Consider the following 20771-nt stretch of genomic DNA (forward strand, 5'->3'; position numbering starts at 1 on the left):
ATTAGGGTAAGACTGACAACTGCAGCATTAGGGTCAGACAGACTGACAAATGCTGCATTAGGGTAAGACTGACAACTGAAGCATTAGGGTAAGACAACTGCAGCATTAGGGTAAGACTAAGACTGTAAGACTGACAACTGCAGCATTAGGGTAAGACTGACAACTGACAAAGCATTAGGGTAAGACTGACAACTGCAGCATTAGGGTAAGACTGACAACTGCAGCATTAGGGTAAGACTGACAACTGCAGCATTAGGGTAAGGCTGACAACTGAAGCATTAGGGTAAGACTGACAACTGCAGCATTAGGGTAAGGCTGACAACTGCAGCATTAGGGTAAGACTGACAACTGCAGTATATTGGTAAGACTGACAACTGCAGCATTGGTAAGACTGACAACTGCAGCATTAGGGTAAGGCTGACAACTGCAGCATAAGGGTAAGAATGACAACTGCAGAATAATGGTAAGACTGACAACTGCAGCATTAGGGTAAGACTGACAACTGCAGCATTAGGGACAGACTGACAACTGCAGCATTAGGGTAAGACTGACAACTGCAGCATTAGGGTAAGACTGACAACTGCAGCATTAGGGTAAGGCTGACAACTGCAGCATTAGGGTGACAACTGTAGCATTAGGGTAAGACTGACAATTGCAGCATTAGGGAAAGATTGACAACTGCAGCATTAGGGTAAGGCTGACAACTGCAGCATTAGGGTAAGACTAACAACTGAAGCATTAGGGTCAGACTGAAAACTGCAGCATCATGGTAAGACTGACAACTGCAGCATTAGGGTAAGGCTGACAACTGCAGCATTAGGGTAAGACTGACAACTGCAGCATTAGGGTAAGTCTGACAACTGCAGCATTAGGGTAAGACTGACAACTGCAGCATTAGGGTAAGACTGACAACTGCAGTATTATTTAATGATTGACAACTGCAGCATTAGGGTAAGACTGACAGCTGTAGCATTAGGGTAAGGCTGACAGCTGCAGCATTAGGGTAAGACTGACAACTGCAGCATTAGGGTAAGACTGACAACTGCAGCATTAATGAATGATTGACAACTGCAGCATTAAGGTAAGACTGACAACTGCAACATTAGGGTTAGATTGACAACTGCAGCATTAAGATTAGATTGATAACTGCAGCATTAGGGTAAGACTGACAAATGCAGCATTAGGGTAAGACTGACAATTGCAGCATTAGGGAAAGATTAACAACTGTAGCATTAGGGTAAGACTGACAACTGTAGCATTAGGGTAAGGCTGACAACTGCAGTATTATGGTAAGACTGAAAAATGCAGCATTAGGGTCGGACTGAAAAATGCAGCATTAGGGTAAAACTGACAACTGCAGCATTAGGGTCAGACTGACAACTGCAGCATTAGGGAATGATTGACAACTGCAGCATTAAGGTAAGACTGACAACTGCAGCATTTAGGGTAAGACTGACAACTGCAACATTAGGGTTAGATTGGCAACTGCAGCATTAAGATTAGATTGATAACTGCAGCATTAGGGTAAGACTGACAACTGTAGCATTAGGGTAAGACTGACAATTGCAGCATTAGGGAAAGATTGACAACTGCAGCATTAGGGTAAGACTGACAACTGCAGCATTAAGGTTAGACTGAAAGGCTCCTTAAGGATTAATTTGGCAGAATTAGTTTGTTTTTATATGATCAAAGTTCTATAGAGTGCACTTAATATTTTGATCTTCTTATTACAAAGCTTTTGTTTATCCTCTTTTTATTGGAACATTGGAAAACTCAAAATATTTGAAGCTCAAATTTCTGACAGGTCATGAATCTTATGTATCTCATATACAAGTACATACATCTGTGTTGCACCTGGCTTATGTATAACTGACAAAGTCTCAACAGTGACTAATAGGGTTAGGCTTCCTCTGTTTATAATCATATAAGTGTGTTAGTATTAAACACTCCATGTTGGCCATTTATAAGGATAAACACAATTTAGCCCAATTTGTTAACAAAATAATATACTTTAAAGTCATTTTGTTTGACATATCCCTTTTGAGTGTAAAACATGAAGCATTTTGATAAGGAGTGATACATGATATAAACAAATGATTGGTGTGGTGTTCCTGGGCTATAACAGCAATAGTGGGTGTGTGTGGTTTAAACTGTTAATAATCAATAAGGACAGAATGAACCACAGGAAGTACAAAGGGAGGCAGTAGTTATGAGGGAAGGAACAATAAAGTTGAATTGTAACAAACAATCGCTGTAAGAACAAAAGAAGAAATTCCATGGTCTTCATCAAGAAAACAAGTAGGATTGTGCCAGACAACCACAGGAAGTACAAAGGGAGATGTTAGTTATCATTAGGAACAAAAATGTTGGTGGATTGTGCCAGACAACCACAGGAAGTACAAAGGGAGATGCTAGTTATCATTAGGAACAAAAATGTTGGTGGATTGTGCCAGACAACCACAGGAAGTACAAAGGGAGATGCTAGTTATCATTAGGAACAAAAATGTTGGATTGTGCCAGACAACCACAGGAAGTACAAAGGGAGACATTAGTTATCATTAGGAACAAAAATGTTGGATTGTGCCAGACAACCACAGGAAGTACAAAGGGAGTCGTTAGTTATCATCAGAAACAAATAAATTGGTGGATTGTGCCAGACAACCACAGGAAGTACAAAGGGAGTCGTTAGTTATCATCAGAAACAAATAAATTGGTGGATTGTGCCAGACAACCACAGGAAGTACAAAGGGAGTCGTTAGTTATCATCAGAAACAAATAAATTGGTGGATTGTGTTATAGGAGTTTATCATTTTCCTGTTATATATTTGTTATCTTACAAATTGTCATTCTTGATGTATTGTAGGAAGGTCTGCGAGCCAAAGATTCTGTCAGACGAATAAAAAACATGGACACTGTAATCAACACTCACAGACAGAAAGTGTATGTAACACTCGGGCATTATGGGAAATGGACATGTCATTATAGCATATTGAGGATGTTCATGCCAAAGACACTAGGGAGTGACATCATCATTAACGTGTACAATAAGCTAGGTTTTACACCTATAAAGATGTTATCAAGTTAGAAAGGCTATACGAGGAGGGAATTATATCTGAGCATTTGTTGGCAGGTGGAAAAAAAAAGATAACTAGAAAGTAGACAATAACTGAAAACATGTATGTTTTAGCTGAAAGCATATTTGTGCAAAAATATGATTTCACAAACATCAGTTTTTGTTTGTTGCTGATAAATCAATTATTATGGATTCTTAGTTTCATCACTGCATTAATTCACTAAAAAGTGACAACCTGCTAAAATCTGATTTGTTTACAGCATCTATTGTTTGGGCTGATGACATTTCAATGTGGTTCTGAATCTACCAATGAAGAAATTAGCCTAAAGTTATTTAAACACTTATATAAATTGACTATGAGGTAGTTTACTATAAAATCGTGGTGTTGGGAGTTGTGACCTAAAGTTCTACACCGTGACAGTGCTGTAACAACATTTATATTACAAGGTCGGACGGTCAGGCAGGTTAGGTCTTTCAAACATCAGGGAAGTTGGCTAGGAACAATACCCTGCCAATAGGTTACATGACTAGGCACAAATTGTGATACTGATGTCAGCGCCACCTACGTATGCTTGAAGCGTGAACAACTTGGGGAACTGTGATTGCATTAGCTGCCATACTGAATTTCCGGACTGAAATATAGTTGATTAAGCAAGAAAAACAGGTTTTTATTTTTAATATGAAGACAATACTGTAAATAGACGATTGAGTCAGCAGCTCTGTGGATATATTTCTCTTATTATACTTCAAAGCAATAGACATCATAACACATTCATCATCTCAATTTGTATTATTATTGTTAAGTACTACTACCAGGTAATCCATGTAAATCTCACCACTTTTACACTAAAGGTCATTACTTTCTGGCATGTTGAAGGCCAACTACATTAATTGGAGATATTAGTTCTGTACACCAGATGTGATAATAGAGAACTATATATATGTATCTACAGAACATGTGTTTATACTGAAATGTGAAGGTCACACATACATTACAAACTAATTCCACATGTTCAATAAACAAAATATGATTTCTTTATTTCATATATTAGACCCATGTCTTCCAACTAATAGAAAGGATTTATAACCTCAGACCAGTAGTTTTCTGTTATAAAAAGAGAGTACAGCTTTGGTAATCTCCTAAGTAAGAAGTCAATCCTGGATCTCCACTTCCCAGTCAGTAATTCTGTGTCTATAGAGCGTGCTGACATGTAAAATGGATTCCCAGTCAGTAATTCTGTGTCTATAGAGCATGCTGACATGTAAAATGGATTCCCAGTCAGTAATTCTGTGTCTATAGAGCATGCTGACATGTAAAATGGATTCCCAGTCAGTAATTCTGTGTCTATAGAGCATGCTGACATGTAAAATGGATTCCCAGTCAGTAATTCTGTGTCTATAGAGCATGCTGACATGTAAAATGGATTCCCAGTCAGTAATTCTGTGTCTATAGAGCATGCTGACATGTAAAATGGATTCCCAGTCAGTAATTCTGTGTCTATAGAGCATGCTGACATGTAAAATGGATTCCCAGTCAGTAATTCTGTGTCTATAGAGCATGCTGACATGTAAAATGGATTCCCAGTCAGTAATTCTGTGTCTATAGAGCATGCTGACATGTAAAATGGATTCCCAGTCAGTAATTCTGTGTCTATAGAGCATGCTGACATGTAAAATGGATTCCCAAATCATAAGACTATTTACACAAAGTAATAACAAGATTTATGATACAAAAGCCAATACTGTATTACTGTAAAGGTTCCTAACAGAAAGGATTCAATGATAAACTTTCAATACCAGCTCGTTACATCATTATGATTCAGTAATGATTTCACACAGAAAACTCTAAACAAGTTTACAATCATACATTAGAACTTTATACCAACAAAAGAACACATGATCCAGGAACACCCTATCATATATCTTACCTATTTTTGCTTTAGATTTTCCTTTTGCTAATTTTCCGTGTGCTGCTTCCTCCATAGCAACAAAGGGTCTATACATAGGTGGCGCTGGTGCCAGCTGGAGATTGTCCCAGTCGGCTACTCCAGCCTCACAACGATGATTGGGGACGGGTGGTGGTAGTGTAACAGATTCTTTTTCTTCAACAATTTCTGTCTTCTCCTCTACAATGCCATCTGTACTCAAAAACATCAAAATTCTATGATGAAATAAAAAGTTATCACTTCCAATACTAGTAAAATTTATGCATTTTTCTTTGTGTTAATCACATTCAATACTCCAGGTTTTTCTTTTAATTTTCCTTTAGAAATTCTTTTTATGTCAATGTTTTTGTTTGCATGTACAGTAGATGTGACAACATTTTCTATGTGAGGATACAATCACCAGGTTCTATAGCTATAAAATACTAAGTGCATGCACACCTAAATCATGTCAATAATTCTGAAAGACAAGCAACTACCACTACCAACATATATACAGCATGTCTAAATACCTACATCACTTTTACTGAATAAAGATGACCTTTAGTCTACATCTAAATACCTACACCTTTAGTCTACATCTAAATACCTACATCACTTTTACTGAATAAAGATGACCTTTAGTCTACATCTAAATACCTACATCACTTTTACTGAATAAAGATGACCTTTAGTCTACATCTAAATACCTACATCACTTTTACTGAATAAAAATTAACATTTCATATTTTTGAACAATTCTTCTTCAGGTAATGTGTATTTAACAGAACTGTAGTCCTTATATCACAACCAGTTAAAATAATGATTTGTGATATTGTGACTGACACCTCCATTAGTGTTGCCAACTCATCTGATTTGGTCTAGTAAATCTGATATAGGCCACATCATGAGCTGCTCAAATCGTGAAAGATTCTACAATCACTTGGTATTTGTGTACTTTTGATCAGTATTCAAACATTTTTAAATCAATTTTTGGATCCAATGTAGTGAAAACTTTGTTGAAACATAACATAGAACATTAACTGACAGATGTGATAACTGTACAGAATTAATCATAAGGCTTTTTAAGATCTTTAAAAAAAAACCTGCCACTTTTGATTCTGAAGAGCTCAGCCAAAATATTTGATAATAGTAGATGGCGACACGGCTGCATCAATCAAATGACTGGTGACAAGATAGTTAAGTAAGGCAAAGAGGTATACAATGTATTTGTGATAAATCTCAGAACTTTTCACCTAAAGTGAAATCTTACATAAGGTACATGGTAGTATGACGAGATGATACATACATAAGGTACATGGTAGTATGACGAGATGATGATACATACATAAGGTATATGGTAGTATGACGAGATGATGATACATACATAAGGTATATGGTAGTATGACGAGATGATGATACCTACATAAGGTACATGGTAGTATGACGAGATGATGATACCTACATAAGGTATATGGTAGTATGACGAGATGATACATACATAAGGTATATGGTAGTATGACGAGATGATGATACATACATATGGTATATGGTAGTATGATGAAATGATGATACATACATAAGGTATATGGTAGTATGATGAGATGATGATACATACATAAGGTATACGGTAGTATGACGAGATGATGATACATACATAAGGTATATGGTAGTATGATGAGATGATGATACATACATATGGTATATGGTAGTATGATGAGATGATGATACATACATAAGGTATATGGTAGTATGACGAGATGATACATACATAAGGTATATGGTAGTATGACGAGATGATGATACATACATAAGGTATACGGTAGTATGACGAGATGATGATACATACATAAGGTATATGGTAGTATGATGAGATGATGATACATACATATGGTATATGGTAGTATGATGAGATGATGATACATACATAAGGTATATGGTAGTATGACGAGATGATGATACATACATATGGTATATGGTAGTATGATGAGATGATGATACATACATAAGGTATATGGTAGTATGACGAGATGATGATACATACATAAGGTATATGGTAGTATGATGAGATGATGATACATACATAAGGTATATGGTAGTATGACGAGATGATGATAATGTAATATTGGTGATCTTCTATATAGACATAAGGTGACAGCCATATACAATCTCATCATGTTATAAATAGTCAGTAGTGATGTTATAAATAGTCAGTAGTGATATGATAAATAGTCAGTTGTGATGTTATAAATAGTCAGTTGTGATGTTATAAATAGTCAGTAGTGATATGATAAATAGTCAGTTGTGATGTTATGAATAGTCAGTAGTAATATGATAAATAGTCAGTTGTGATGTTATAAATAGTCAGTAGTGATGTTATAAATAGTCAGTAGTGATATGATAAATAGTCAGTAGTAATATGATAAATAGTCATTAGTGATGTGATAAATAGTCAGTAGTGATGTTATAAATAGTCAGTAGTGATATGATAAATAGTCAGTTGTGATGTTATAAATAGTCAGTAGTGATGTTATAAATAGTCAGTTGTGATGTTATAAATAGTCAGTAGTAATATGATAAATAGTCAGTTGTGATGTTATAAATAGTCAGTAGTGATATGATAAATAGTCAGTTGTGATGTTATAAATAGTCAGTAGTGATATGATAAATAGTCAGTAGTGATGTTATAAATAGTCAGTTGTGATGTTATAAATAGTCAGTAGTGATATGATAAATAGTCATTAGTGATATGATAAATAGTCATTAGTGATGTGATAAATAGTCAGTAGTGATATGATAAATAGTCATTAGTGATATGATAAATAGTCAGTAGTGATATGATAAATAGTCAGTAGTGATATGATAAATAGTCATTAGTGATGTGATAAATAGTCAGTAGTGATATGATAAATAGTCAGTAGTAATATGATAAATAGTCAGTTGTGATGTAATGAATAGTCAGTAGTGATGTTATAAATAGTCAGTAGTGATATGATAAATAGTCAGTTGTGATGTTATAAATAGTCAGTTGTGATGTTATATATAGTCAGTTGTGATGTTATAAATAGTCAGTAGTGATATGATAAATAGTCATTAGTGATATGATAAATAGTCATTAGTGATGTGATAAATAGTCAGTAGTGATATGATAAATAGTCATTAGTGATATGATAAATAGTCAGTAGTGATATGATAAATAGTCAGTAGTGATGTGATAAATAGTCAGTAGTGATATGATAAATAGTCAGTAGTGATATGATAAATAGTCAGTAGTAATATGATAAATAGTCAGTAGTGATATGATAAATAGGTATATGGTAGTATGATGAGATGATGATACATACATATGATATATGGTAGTATGATGAGATGATGATACATACATAAGGTATATGGTAGTATGACGAGATGATGATACATACATATGGTATATGGTAGTATGATGAGATGATACATACATAAGGTATATGGTAGTATGACGAGATGATGATACATACATATGGTATATGGTAGTATGATGAGATGATGATACATACATAAGGTATATGGTAGTATGACGAGATGATGATACATACATATGGTATATGGTAGTATGATGAGATGATGATACATACATAAGGTATATGGTAGTATGACGAGATGATGATACATACATAAGGTATATGGTAGTATGATGAGATGATGATACATACATAAGGTATATGGTAGTTTGACGAGATGATGATAATGTTCTATTGGTGATCTTCTATATAGACATAAGGTGACAGCCATATACAATCTCATCATGTTATAAATAGTCAGTAGTGATGTTATAAATAGTCAGTAGTGATATGATAAATAGTCAGTTGTGATGTTATAAATAGTCAGTTGTGATGTTATAAATAGTCAGTAGTGATATGATAAATAGTCAGTTGTGATGTTATAAATAGTCAGTTGTGATGTTATAAATAGTCAGTAGTGATATGATAAATAGTCAGTTGTGATGTTATGAATAGTCAGTAGTAATATGATAAATAGTCAGTTGTGATGTTATAAATAGTCAGTAGTGATGTTATAAATAGTCAGTAGTGATATGATAAATATTCAGTAGTAATATGATAAATAGTCATTAGTGATTTTATAAATAGTCAGTAGTGATGTTATAAATAGTCAGTAGTGATATGATAAATAGTCAGTTGTGATGTTATAAATAGTCAGTAGTGATGTTATAAATAGTCAGTTGTGATGTTATAAATAGTCAGTAGTAATATGATAAATAGTCAGTTGTGATGTTATAAATAGTCAGTAGTGATATGATAAATAGTCAGTTGTGATGTTATAAATAGTCAGTAGTGATATGATAAATAGTCAGTAGTGATATGATAAATAGTCAGTTGTGATGTTATAAATAGTCAGTAGTGATATGATAAATAGTCATTAGTGATATGATAAATAGTCATTAGTGATGTGATAAATAGTCAGTAGTGATATGATAAATAGTCATTAGTGATATGATAAATAGTCAGTAGTGATATGATAAATAGTCAGTAGTGATATGATAAATAGTCATTAGTGATGTGATAAATAGTCAGTAGTGATATGATAAATAGTCAGTAGTGATATGATAAATAGTCAGTTGTGATGTAATGAATAGTCAGTAGTGATGTTATAAATAGTCAGTAGTGATATGATAAATAGTCAGTTGTGATGTTATAAATAGTCAGTTGTGATGTTATATATAGTCAGTTGTGATGTTATAAATAGTCAGTAGTGATATGATAAATAGTCATTAGTGATATGATAAATAGTCATTAGTGATGTGATAAATAGTCAGTAGTGATATGATAAATAGTCATTAGTGATATGATAAATAGTCAGTAGTGATATGATAAATAGTCAGTAGTGATGTGATAAATAGTCAGTAGTGATATGATAAATAGTCAGTAGTGATATGATAAATAGTCAGTAGTAATATGATAAATAGTCAGTAGTGATATGATAAATAGTCAGTAGTGATGTGATAATTAATGAGTTATTAGTGATATGATAATTAATGAGTTATTAGTGATATGATAATTAATGAGTTATTAGTGATATGATAATTAATGAGTTATTAGTGATATGATGAATAGTCAGTAGTGATATGATAAATAGTCATTAGTGATATGATAAATAGTCAGTAGTGATATGATGAATAGTCATTAGTGATATGATAAATAGTCATTAGTGATATGATAAATAGTCATATCACTAATGACTATTTATCATATCACTATATGATAAATAGTCATTAGTGATATGATGAATAGTCATTAGTGATATGATAAATAGTCAGTAGTGATATGATAAATAGTCAGTATTGATATGATAAATAGTCATTAGTGATATGATGAATAGTCAGTAGTGATATGATAAATAGTCATTAGTGATATGATGAATAGTCAGTAGTGATATGATAAATAGTCAGTAGTGATGTGATAATTAATGAGTTATTAGTGATATGATAATTAATGAGTTATTAGTGATATGATAATTAATGAGTTATTAGTGATATGATAATTAATGAGTTATTAGTGATATGATGAATAGTCAGTAGTGATATGATAAATAGTCATTAGTGATATGATAAATAGTCAGTAGTGATATGATAAATAGTCATTAGTGATATGATAAATAGTCATTAGTGATATGATAAATAGTCATATCACTAATGACTATTTATCATATCACTATATGATAAATAGTCATTAGTGATATGATGAATAGTCATTAGTGATATGATAAATAGTCAGTAGTGATATGATAAATAGTCAGTATTGATATGATAAATAGTCATTAGTGATATGATGAATAGTCAGTAGTGATATGATAAATAGTCATTAGTGATATGATGAATAGTCAGTAGTGATATGATAATTAATGAGTTATTAAGATACTTTACTCCACAGAGAGAGAAGATGAAATTTTAAGTGTTAAGATCATCATATATAACCACAGCTTAGTTAAATAGTGACAAATACAGCAGTATTTCCAAAGGCCAGATAATACATACAGAAATATGGTCAACGTTTCACTGATCAGAACTCACAGATATTGGGATACTTAGTTCTGATGAACCAAACATCAACCCAATTTTTTTTTTTTTTTTTTTTTTACTAGGGTTATCTATACTAGTGTCAGGATTTTAAAGAGAATGTGATTTCAGTTTCAATTGTTCCTCAAGATAACCCAAGAGAAAGCATTAACAAGGTTGTGTAAATTATCCTGAACAATTAAACTTTATATTGTTTGTCTTTTTAAAACATTGGATTTAAAAGATTTATGACAGAAGTTAACACTGGGGAAACTGGGTCCAAATGTGTATAATTTCTAGTACAGTGAAAAGTTGATCCAATGCGATAGAGGCTATGTAAAGCATGCACACAGCAAAGCAAGTGTTACAAAGACCTGGCACATTCTCTCCTCCAATAGCTACACCCTCATCATCTGTTCCTACAGCAATGCCTGTTTTATCCTCATCCTCCTCTACTTTCCTCTCCAACCCATCATCACCTTTTTCTTTTTCCTCTTCTTCATTCTCCTCTTCACCCTGGTCCTCTGGTGCATCTGTCAGACAAATAATACATAATCATCTTTAATAAGAATATCAAAACCCTAGGAAACATTATTGTTCTTGATCAGTAAGCCATTGAAAAGTCGCCAGATCGTATTTTCTGTCAATATAAATAACAGGATAATTTATCACCAACATTGTATTCATATTGAAAACATTTTTACTAACATTTCAAATATCGTTTAGCAATATGAACGAACCTATTTAATCACTTATGATGTTTATTCCTTATATGTAGGTTTACTATTAAATCTTCCTTAAAATCACAATCACCAGAATGATTGACATAAAGCTTTGATTTCTGTTATCCGAGATGACATTGATTTAATATTGATCAGCATGATATAGTGATTAAAGTCCTACCCTCAATGATGTCTGTCTGTGTTTGGGATTTTGAAAGTTCGTCTTCCTTATCTTCCTCCTCTGGAACCTCGCCACTATCGGATGTATTGATCTGGTCTGACACTGGATAAGGTACCACCTGATAGCCACTGAAACATTTGTTATTGACAGACTTAAAACCCATAAAGTATTACATGTGGACATAACTTTCCTGTTATAGTGTGAGTATAGATAGTCTGTTATAGTATGTGTGTATAGTCAGTCTGTTATAGTGTGTGTGTATAGTCAGTCTGCTATAGTGTGTGTGTATAGACAGTCTCTTATAGTGTGTGTGTATAGAAAGTCTGTTATAGTGTGTGTGTATAGATAGTCTGTTATAGTGTGTGTGTGTATAGTCTGTTATAGTGTAATTATAGATAGTCTGTTATAGTGTGTGTGTATAGATAGTCTGTTATAGTGTGTGTGTATAGATAGTCTGTTATAGTGTGTGTGTATAGATAGTCTGTTATAGTGAGTGTGTATAGATAGTCTGTTATAGTGTGTGTGTATAGTCAGTCTGTTATAGTGTGTGTGTATAGATAGTCTTTTATAGTGTGTGTATAGATAGTCTATTATAGTGTGTGTACAGATAGTCTGTTATAGTGTGTGTATAGATAGTCTGTTATAGTGTTTATAGATAGTCTGTTATAGTGTGTTTATAGATAGTCTGCTATAGTGTGTGAGTATAGATAGTCTGTTATAGTGTGTGTGTATAGATAGTCTGTTATAGTGTGTATAGATAGTCTGTAATAGTGTATTTATAGAGAGTCTGTTATAGTGTGTGTGTATAGATAGTCTGTTATAGTGTGTGTGCATAGATAGTCTGTTATAGTGTGAGTATAGATAGTCTGTTATAGTGTGTGTGTGTGTGTATAGATAGTCTGTTAAAGTGTGTATAGATAGTCTGTTATAGTGTGTGTGTATAGATAGTCTGTTATAGTGTGTGTGTATAGATAGTCTGTTATAGTGTGTGTGTATAGATAGTCTGTTATAGTGTGTGTGTATAGATAGTCTGTTATAGTGTGTGTATAGATAGTCTGTAATAGTGTGTGTATATAGATAGTCTGTTATAGTGTGTGTATAGATAGTCTGTTATAGTGTGTGTGTATAGATAGTCTGTTATAGTGTGTGTGTATAAATAGTTTGTTATAGTGTGTGTGTATAGATAGTCTGTTATAGTGTGTGTGTATAGATAGTCTGTTATAGTGTGTGTGTATAGATAGTCTGTTATAGTGTGTATAGATAGTCTGTTATAGTGTGTGTGTGTAGATAGTCTGTTATAGTATGTATAGATAGTCTGTTATAGTGTGTTTATAGATATTCTGTTATAGTGTGTGTGTATAGATAGTCTGTTATAGTGTGTGTGTGTATAGATAGTCTGTTATAGTGTGTGTATAGATAGCCTGTTATAGTGTGTGTATATAGATAGTCTGTTATAGTGTGTGTGTATAGATAGTCTGTTATAGTGTGTGTGTATAGATAGTCTGTTATAGTGTGTGTGTATAAATAGTTTGTTATAGTGTGTGTATAGTCAGTCTGTTATGGTGTGTCTGTATAGATAGTCTGTTATAGTGTGTGTGTATAGATAGTCTGTTATAGTGTGTGTGTATAGATAGTCTGTAATAGTGTGTGTGTGTATAGTCTGTTATAGTGTGAGTATAGATAGTCTGTTATAGTGTGTGTGTATAGATAGTCTGTTATAGTGTGTGTGTATAGATAGTCTGTTATAGTGTGTGTGTATAGATAGACTGTTATAGTGTGAGTATAGATAGTCTGTTATAGTGTGTGTGTATAGATAGTCTGTTATAGTGTGTATAGATAGTCTGTTATAGTGTGAGTATAGATAGTCTGTTATAGTGTGTGAGTATAGATAGTCTGTTATAGTGTGTGTGTATAGATAGTCTGTTATAGTGTGTGTGTATAGATAGTCTGTTATAGTGTGTGTGTATAGATAGACTGTTATAGTGTGAGTATAGATAGTCTGTTATAGTGTGTGTGTATAGTCAGTCTGTTATAGTGTGTGTATAGATAGTCTGTTATAGTGTGTGTGTATAGATAGACTGTTATAGTGTGTGTATAGATAATCTGTTATAGTGTGTGTGTATAGTCAGTCAGTTATAGTGTGTGTATAGATAGTCTGTTATAGTGTGTGTGTATAGATAGTCTGTTATAGTGTGTGTGTATAGATAGTCTGTTATAGTGTGTGTGTATAGATAGTCTGTTATAGTGTGTATAGATAGTCTGTTATAGTGGGTGTATAGATAGTCTGTTATAGTGTGTTTATAGATAGTCTGTTATAGTGTGAGTATAGATAGTCTGTTATAGTGTGTGTATAGATAGTCTGTTATAGTGTGTGTATAATCAGTCTGTTATAGTGTGTGTGTATAGATAGACTGTTATAGTGTGTGTATAGATAGTCTGTTATAGTGTGTGTGTATAGATAGTCTGTTATAGTGTGTGTGTATAGTCTGTTATAGTGTGTGTATATAGATAGTCTGTTATAGTGTGTGTGTATAGATAGTCTGTTATAGTGTGTGTGTATAGATAGTCTGTTATAGTGTGTGTGTATAAATAGTTTGTTATAGTGTGTGTATAGTCAGTCTGTTATAGTGTGTGTGTATAGATAGTCTGTTATAGTGTGTGTGTATTGATAGTCTGTAATAGTGTGTGTGTATAGATAGTCTGTAATAGTGTGTGTGTGTATAGTCTGTTATAGTGTGTGTGTATAGATAGTCTGTTATAGTGTGAGTATAGATAGTCTGTTATAGTGTGTGTGTGTATAGATAGTCTGTTATATTGTGTGTATAGATACTCTGTTATAGTGTGTGTGTATAGTCAGTCTGTTATAGTATGTGTGTATAGATAGTCTGTTATAGTGTGTGTGTATAGATAGTCTGTTATAGTGTGTATAGATATTCTGTTATAGTGTGTGTGTATAGATAGTCTGTTATAGTGTGTGTGTATAGATAGTCTGTTATAGTGTGTGTGTATAGATAGTCTGTTATAGTGTGTATAGATAGTCTGTTATAGTGTATGTGTATAGTCAGTCTGTTATAGTGTGTGTGTATGTAGACAGCCTTTTCAGTCAATGTCTCAATGAAACTCTCGATATATAATATTATGGACCCAACACACTAAAGAAAGTTGATGGAGACACTGCCCCTTGTAATTCATTGGATCTCTAGAAAACATAAGAATGATACACAGGGTTATTATTTTGAAGCACAAACCACTATGATATTTGATACTTACAATGGTGTGTTAATGGGCTGGTCTTCTACATCTTCTATCATATCAAATAACACTGAGCCTTCTTTAGGTGCATAGTATTTAAACCCTACTTGTAATCGCAGCTCCCGTCCATGTTCTGATGGAAGAGATTTTAGTCATCAGTCATTGATAGGTCACTGATCACAATATAAAAACATAAGACATAAATTCTGCATTGAACAATTGGTTAACTAACAAGTAATCAACAATCTTCTTTGACTCTCATCTGACACTCCACCCTAACGGAGAAATCAACAGATCCCAGACAAGAGAGTTTTTAGTATCTATCATAGTTTACTCTATATTTGCTCTGTAAAAGTTGAGTGTTTTTTCCTTCTTTTCTTTTTTTCTTTGTTCTTAATCAAATATAAAATTTGAAAACTCCTCATAAAAATACTGATAAAAATTTTTATTTACAAGTATTTGTCAAATCCAAGATGTTTTGTCAGCCATTTTGTTTTTTGGATCATTCCCAAAATCAAAAGAGCACAACTTCAGCTGTACTGATAGCCTATAGATTTGAAAAAGATCCATCTAGTATTTCTCAAGAAAGAGTGATCACAACTTTAATTGTCAAAATTGAAGATGGCAATCTGTCAGCAAATTTTATTTTTATGATCAGAACTAAAATCAAAAAGGCACATTTAGGAAGTAAGGGAAATCTGCAGATAAAATCTGAGAAAGATCCAACCAGTACTTCTCAAGAAATACTGATAACAAACTTTAATTCTCAAAATTCAAGATGGCTACCTGTCAATCATGGCAGCTTTCTTATCAGTCCCAAAATTAAAAAAAAAAAACAAGAAAAAACTAAGGGCAAAGAAAAACCTTCAAGTGATATTTGAAAATTATCCATCGTTAAAATAATGATAACAGGTATTACTTACGGAATAGCCAAACATGTATATACTATCTAACAATGGTGGGCTAAAATCAGGAGCTATACATACCCTCAATGACCTCACCCTCATCGCTTTGACATTCCACCCTGACAGAGAAGGGAATACCCTGTCTGATGATCCAAGGATTTTCTTCAATCTTGATGACTAGTTTGGTGGCAAACTTGACTGGCTGACCATATGCCCATTCTCCATTGTAGTAAAAACCAGAAATATGTTTAAGAAGCCCATTTCCATGGAATAGATTGTCAATAAAATGGCCCTGTAAAAGGAAGTAGTTTCAGATTGGAATACGACTGATTGAAAACAGACATAAAAGCTAGGTTCCTTATCTGTTGTTATCAAGGACTTCCCTGGTTTCTTTAACAAATATCAAAATGTCGGAAAAGATCTGATTATAAAAGTGAGAAAGAAACATGGAGATGCCTTCACTGGGAAATTTCTGACCGTCATTAAATCGTTACCCGAGGAAAAATATCCTGGTACACAGTACATGTAATTACATCAAGAAAGGTATGTAAAGACTAATTACTAGCCAACAGAGAGACAAAGTCTTACTGTGTAGACAGTTCCATTAACAGAGGTGAGCTCTCCTTCTCCATAACGCCTGTCGTTGGCCCATTGACCTGCATACTTGTCACCGTTACTGTAAACCATACAAATAGTAATGAAAAGTTCATCACCATTACCGTAAAACATACAAATAGTAATGAAAAGTTCATTACTGTAAAACATACAAATAGTAATGAAAAGTTCATCACCGTTACTGTAAACCATACAAATAGTAATGAAAAGTTCATCACCGTTACTGCAAACCATACAAATAGTAATGAAAACTTCATTACTGTAAAACATACAAATAGTAATGAAAACTTCATTACTGTAAAACATACAAATAGTAATGAAAACTTCATTACTGTAAAACATACAAATAGTAATGAAAAGTTCATCACCATTACTGTAAAACATACAAATAGTAATGAAAAGTTCATCACCGTTACTGTAAACCATACAAATAATAATGAAAAGTTCATCACCGTTACTGTAAACCATACAAATAGTAATGAAAACTTCATCGCCGTTACTATAAAACATACAAATAGTAATGAAAAGTTCATTACTGTAAAACATACAAATAGTAATGAAAAGTTCATCACCGTTACTGTAAACCATACAAATAGTAATGAAAAGTTCATCACCATTACTGTAAAACATACAAATAGTAATGAAAAGTTCATTACTGTAAAACATACAAATAGTAATGAAAAGTTCATCACCGATACTGTAAACCATACAAATAGTAATGAAAAGTTCATCACCGTTACTGTAAACCATACAAATAGTAATGAAAACTTCATCACCGTTACTGTAAAACATACAAATAGTAATGAAAACTTCATTACTGTAAAACATACAAATAGTAATGAAAAGTTCATCACCGTTACTGTAAACCATACAAATAGTAATGAAAAGTTCATCACCGTTACTGTAAAACATACAAATAGTAATGAAAACTTCATTACTGTAAAACATACAAATAGTAATGAAAAGTTCATCACCGTTACTGCAAACCATACAAATAGTAATGAAAAGTTCATCACCGTTACTGTAAACCATACATACAAATAGTAATGAAAAAAGTTCATCACCGTTACTGTAAACCATACAAATAGTAATGAAAAGTTCATCACCGTTACTGCAAACCATACAAATAGTAATGAAAAGTTCATCATCGTTACTGTAAACCATACAAATAGTAATGAAAAGTTCATCACCGTTACTGTAAACCATACAAATAGTAATGAAAACTTCATCACCGTTACTGTAAAACATACAAATAGTAATGAAAAGTTCATCACCGTTACTGTAAACCATACAAATAGTAATGAAAAGTTCATCACCGTTACTGTAAACCATACAAATAGTAATGAAAAGTTCATCACCGTTACTGTAAACCATACAAATAGTAATGAAAACTTCATCACTGTAAAACATACAAATAGTAATTACTGTAAAACATACAAATAGTAATGAAAACTTCATCACCGTTACTGTAAAACATACAAATAGTAATGAAAAGTTCATCATCACCGAAAACTTCATCACCATTACTGTAAAACATACAAATAGTAATGAAAAGTTCATCACCATTACTGTAAAACATACAAATAGTAATGAAAAGTTCATCACCGTTACTGTAAACCATACAAATAGTAATGAAAACTTCATCACCGTTACTGTAAAACATACAAATAGTAATGAAAAGTTCATCACCGTTACTGTAAAACATACAAATAGTAATGAAAACTTCATCACCGTTACTGTAAAACATACAAATAGTAATGAAAAGTTCATCACCGTTACTGTAAAACATACGTTACCGTTACTGTAAACCATACAAATAGTAACAACCGTTACTGTAAAACATACAAATAGTAATGAAAACTTCATCACCATTACTGTAAAACATACAAATAGTAATGAAACATTCATCACCATTACTGTAAAACATACAAATAGTAATGAAAACTTCATCACCATTACTGTAAAACATACAAATAGTAATGAAAACTTCATTACCGTTACTGTAAACCATACAAATAGTAATGAAAAGTTCATCACCGTTACTGTAAACAAATAGTAATGTACTGTAAACCATACAAATAGTAATGAAAACTTCATCACCGTTACTGTAAAACATACAAATAGTAATGAAAAGTTCATCACCGTTACTGCAAACCATACAAATAGTAATGAAAAGTTCATCACCGTTACTGTAAAACATACAAATAGTAATGAAAACTTCATCACCGTTACTGAAAAGTTCATCACCGTTACTGTAAACCATACAAATAGTAATGAAAAGTTCATCACCGTTACTGTAAACCATACAAATAGTAATGAAAAGTTCATCACCGTTACTGTAAAACATACAAATAGTAATGAAAACTTCATTACTGTAAAACATACAAATAGTAATGAAAACTTCATTACTGTAAAACATACAAATAGTAATGAAAAGTTCATCACCATTACTGTAAAACATACAAATAGTAATGAAAAGTTCATCACCGTTACTGTAAACCATACAAATAGTAATGAAAAGTTCATCACCGTTACTGTAAACCATACAAATAGTAATGAAAAGTTCATCACCGTTACTGCAAACCATACAAATAGTAATGAAAAGTTCATCACCGTTACTGTAAACCATACAAATAGTAATGAAAAGTTCATCACCGTTACTGTAAACCATACAAATAGTAATGAAAAGTTCATCACCATTACTGTAAAACATACAAATAGTAATGAAAAGTTCATCACCGTTACTGTAAGTTCATCACCGTTACTGTAAACCATACAAATAGTAATGAAAAGTTCATCACCGTTACTGTAAACCATACAAATAGTAATGAAAAGTTCATCACCGTTACTGTAAAACATACAAATAGTAATGAAAAGTTCATTACTGTAAAACATACAAATAGTAATGAAAAGTTCATCACCGTTACTGTAAACCATACAAATAGTAATGAAAAGTTCATCACCATTACTGTAAAACATACAAATAGTAATGAAAACTTCATTACTGTAAAACATACAAATAGTAATGAAAACTTCATCACCATTACTGTAAAACATACAAATAGTAATGAAAAGTTCATCACCGTTACTGTAAAACATACAAATAGTAATGAAAACTTCATCACCGTTACTGTAAAAGTTCATTACTGTAAAACATACAAATAGTAATGAAAAGTTCATCGCCGTTACTGTAAACCATACAAATAGTAATGAAAACTTCATCACCGTTACTGTAAACCATACAAATAGTAATGAAAACTTCATCACCGTTACTGTAAAACATACAAATAGTAATGAAAACTTCATCACCATTACTGTAAAACATACAAATTGTAATGAAAAGTTCATCACCATTACTGTAAAACATACAAATAGTAATGAAAACTTCATTACTGTAAAACATACAAATAGTAATGAAAACTTCATCACCGTTACTGTAAAACATACAAATAGTAATGAAAAGTTCATCACCGTTACTGTAAAACATACAAATAGTAATGAAAAGTTCATTCATTACTGTAAAACATACAAATAGTAATGAAAAGTTCATCACCGTTACTGTAAACCATACAAATAGTAATGAAAAGTTCATCACCGTTACTGTAAACCATACAAATAGTAATGAAAAGTTCATCACCGTTACTGCAAACCATACAAATAGTAATGAAAAGTTCATCACCGTTACTGTAAACCATAGAAATAGTAATGAAAAGTTCATCACCGTTACTGTAAACCATACAAATAGTAATGAAAAGTTCATCACCGTTACTGTAAACCATACAAATAGTAATGAAAAGTTCATCACCATTACTGTAAAACATACAAATAGTAATGAAAAGTTCATCACCGTTACTGTAAACCATACAAATAGTAATGAAAAGTTCATCACCGTTACTGTAAACCATACAAATAGTAATGAAAAGTTCATCACCGTTACTGTAAAACATACAAATAGTAATGAAAAGTTCATTACTGTAAAACATACAAATAGTAATGAAAAGTTCATCACCGTTACTGTAAACCATACAAATAGTAATGAAAAGTTCATC

General features: G+C 32.4%; 1 protein-coding gene across 1 annotated transcript in view; it reads right to left on the bottom strand.

Annotated features, from left to right (window-relative positions):
• Window positions 1–20771, bottom strand: part of LOC132561612 (MORN repeat-containing protein 1-like) — a 61794-nt gene that overhangs the window by 13890 nt on the left and 27133 nt on the right. The window contains exons 6-12 of the mRNA XM_060226311.1: window positions 16696–16783; window positions 16189–16399; window positions 15221–15335; window positions 11951–12078; window positions 11422–11580; window positions 5002–5211; window positions 3640–3705 (exon numbers count right to left, since the gene is read on the bottom strand). Coding sequence (XP_060082294.1) covers window positions 3640–3705; window positions 5002–5211; window positions 11422–11580; window positions 11951–12078; window positions 15221–15335; window positions 16189–16399; window positions 16696–16783 — 977 coding nt within the window. The remainder of the gene's footprint in view (window positions 1–3639; window positions 3706–5001; window positions 5212–11421; window positions 11581–11950; window positions 12079–15220; window positions 15336–16188; window positions 16400–16695; window positions 16784–20771) is intronic.

Source organism: Ylistrum balloti, unplaced genomic scaffold (genome assembly GCF_031769215.1).
Source record: "Ylistrum balloti isolate Yb309-2 unplaced genomic scaffold, AGI_CSIRO_Ybal_v1 Utg371242, whole genome shotgun sequence".
Taxonomy (NCBI): Eukaryota; Metazoa; Mollusca; class Bivalvia; order Pectinida; family Pectinidae; genus Ylistrum; species Ylistrum balloti.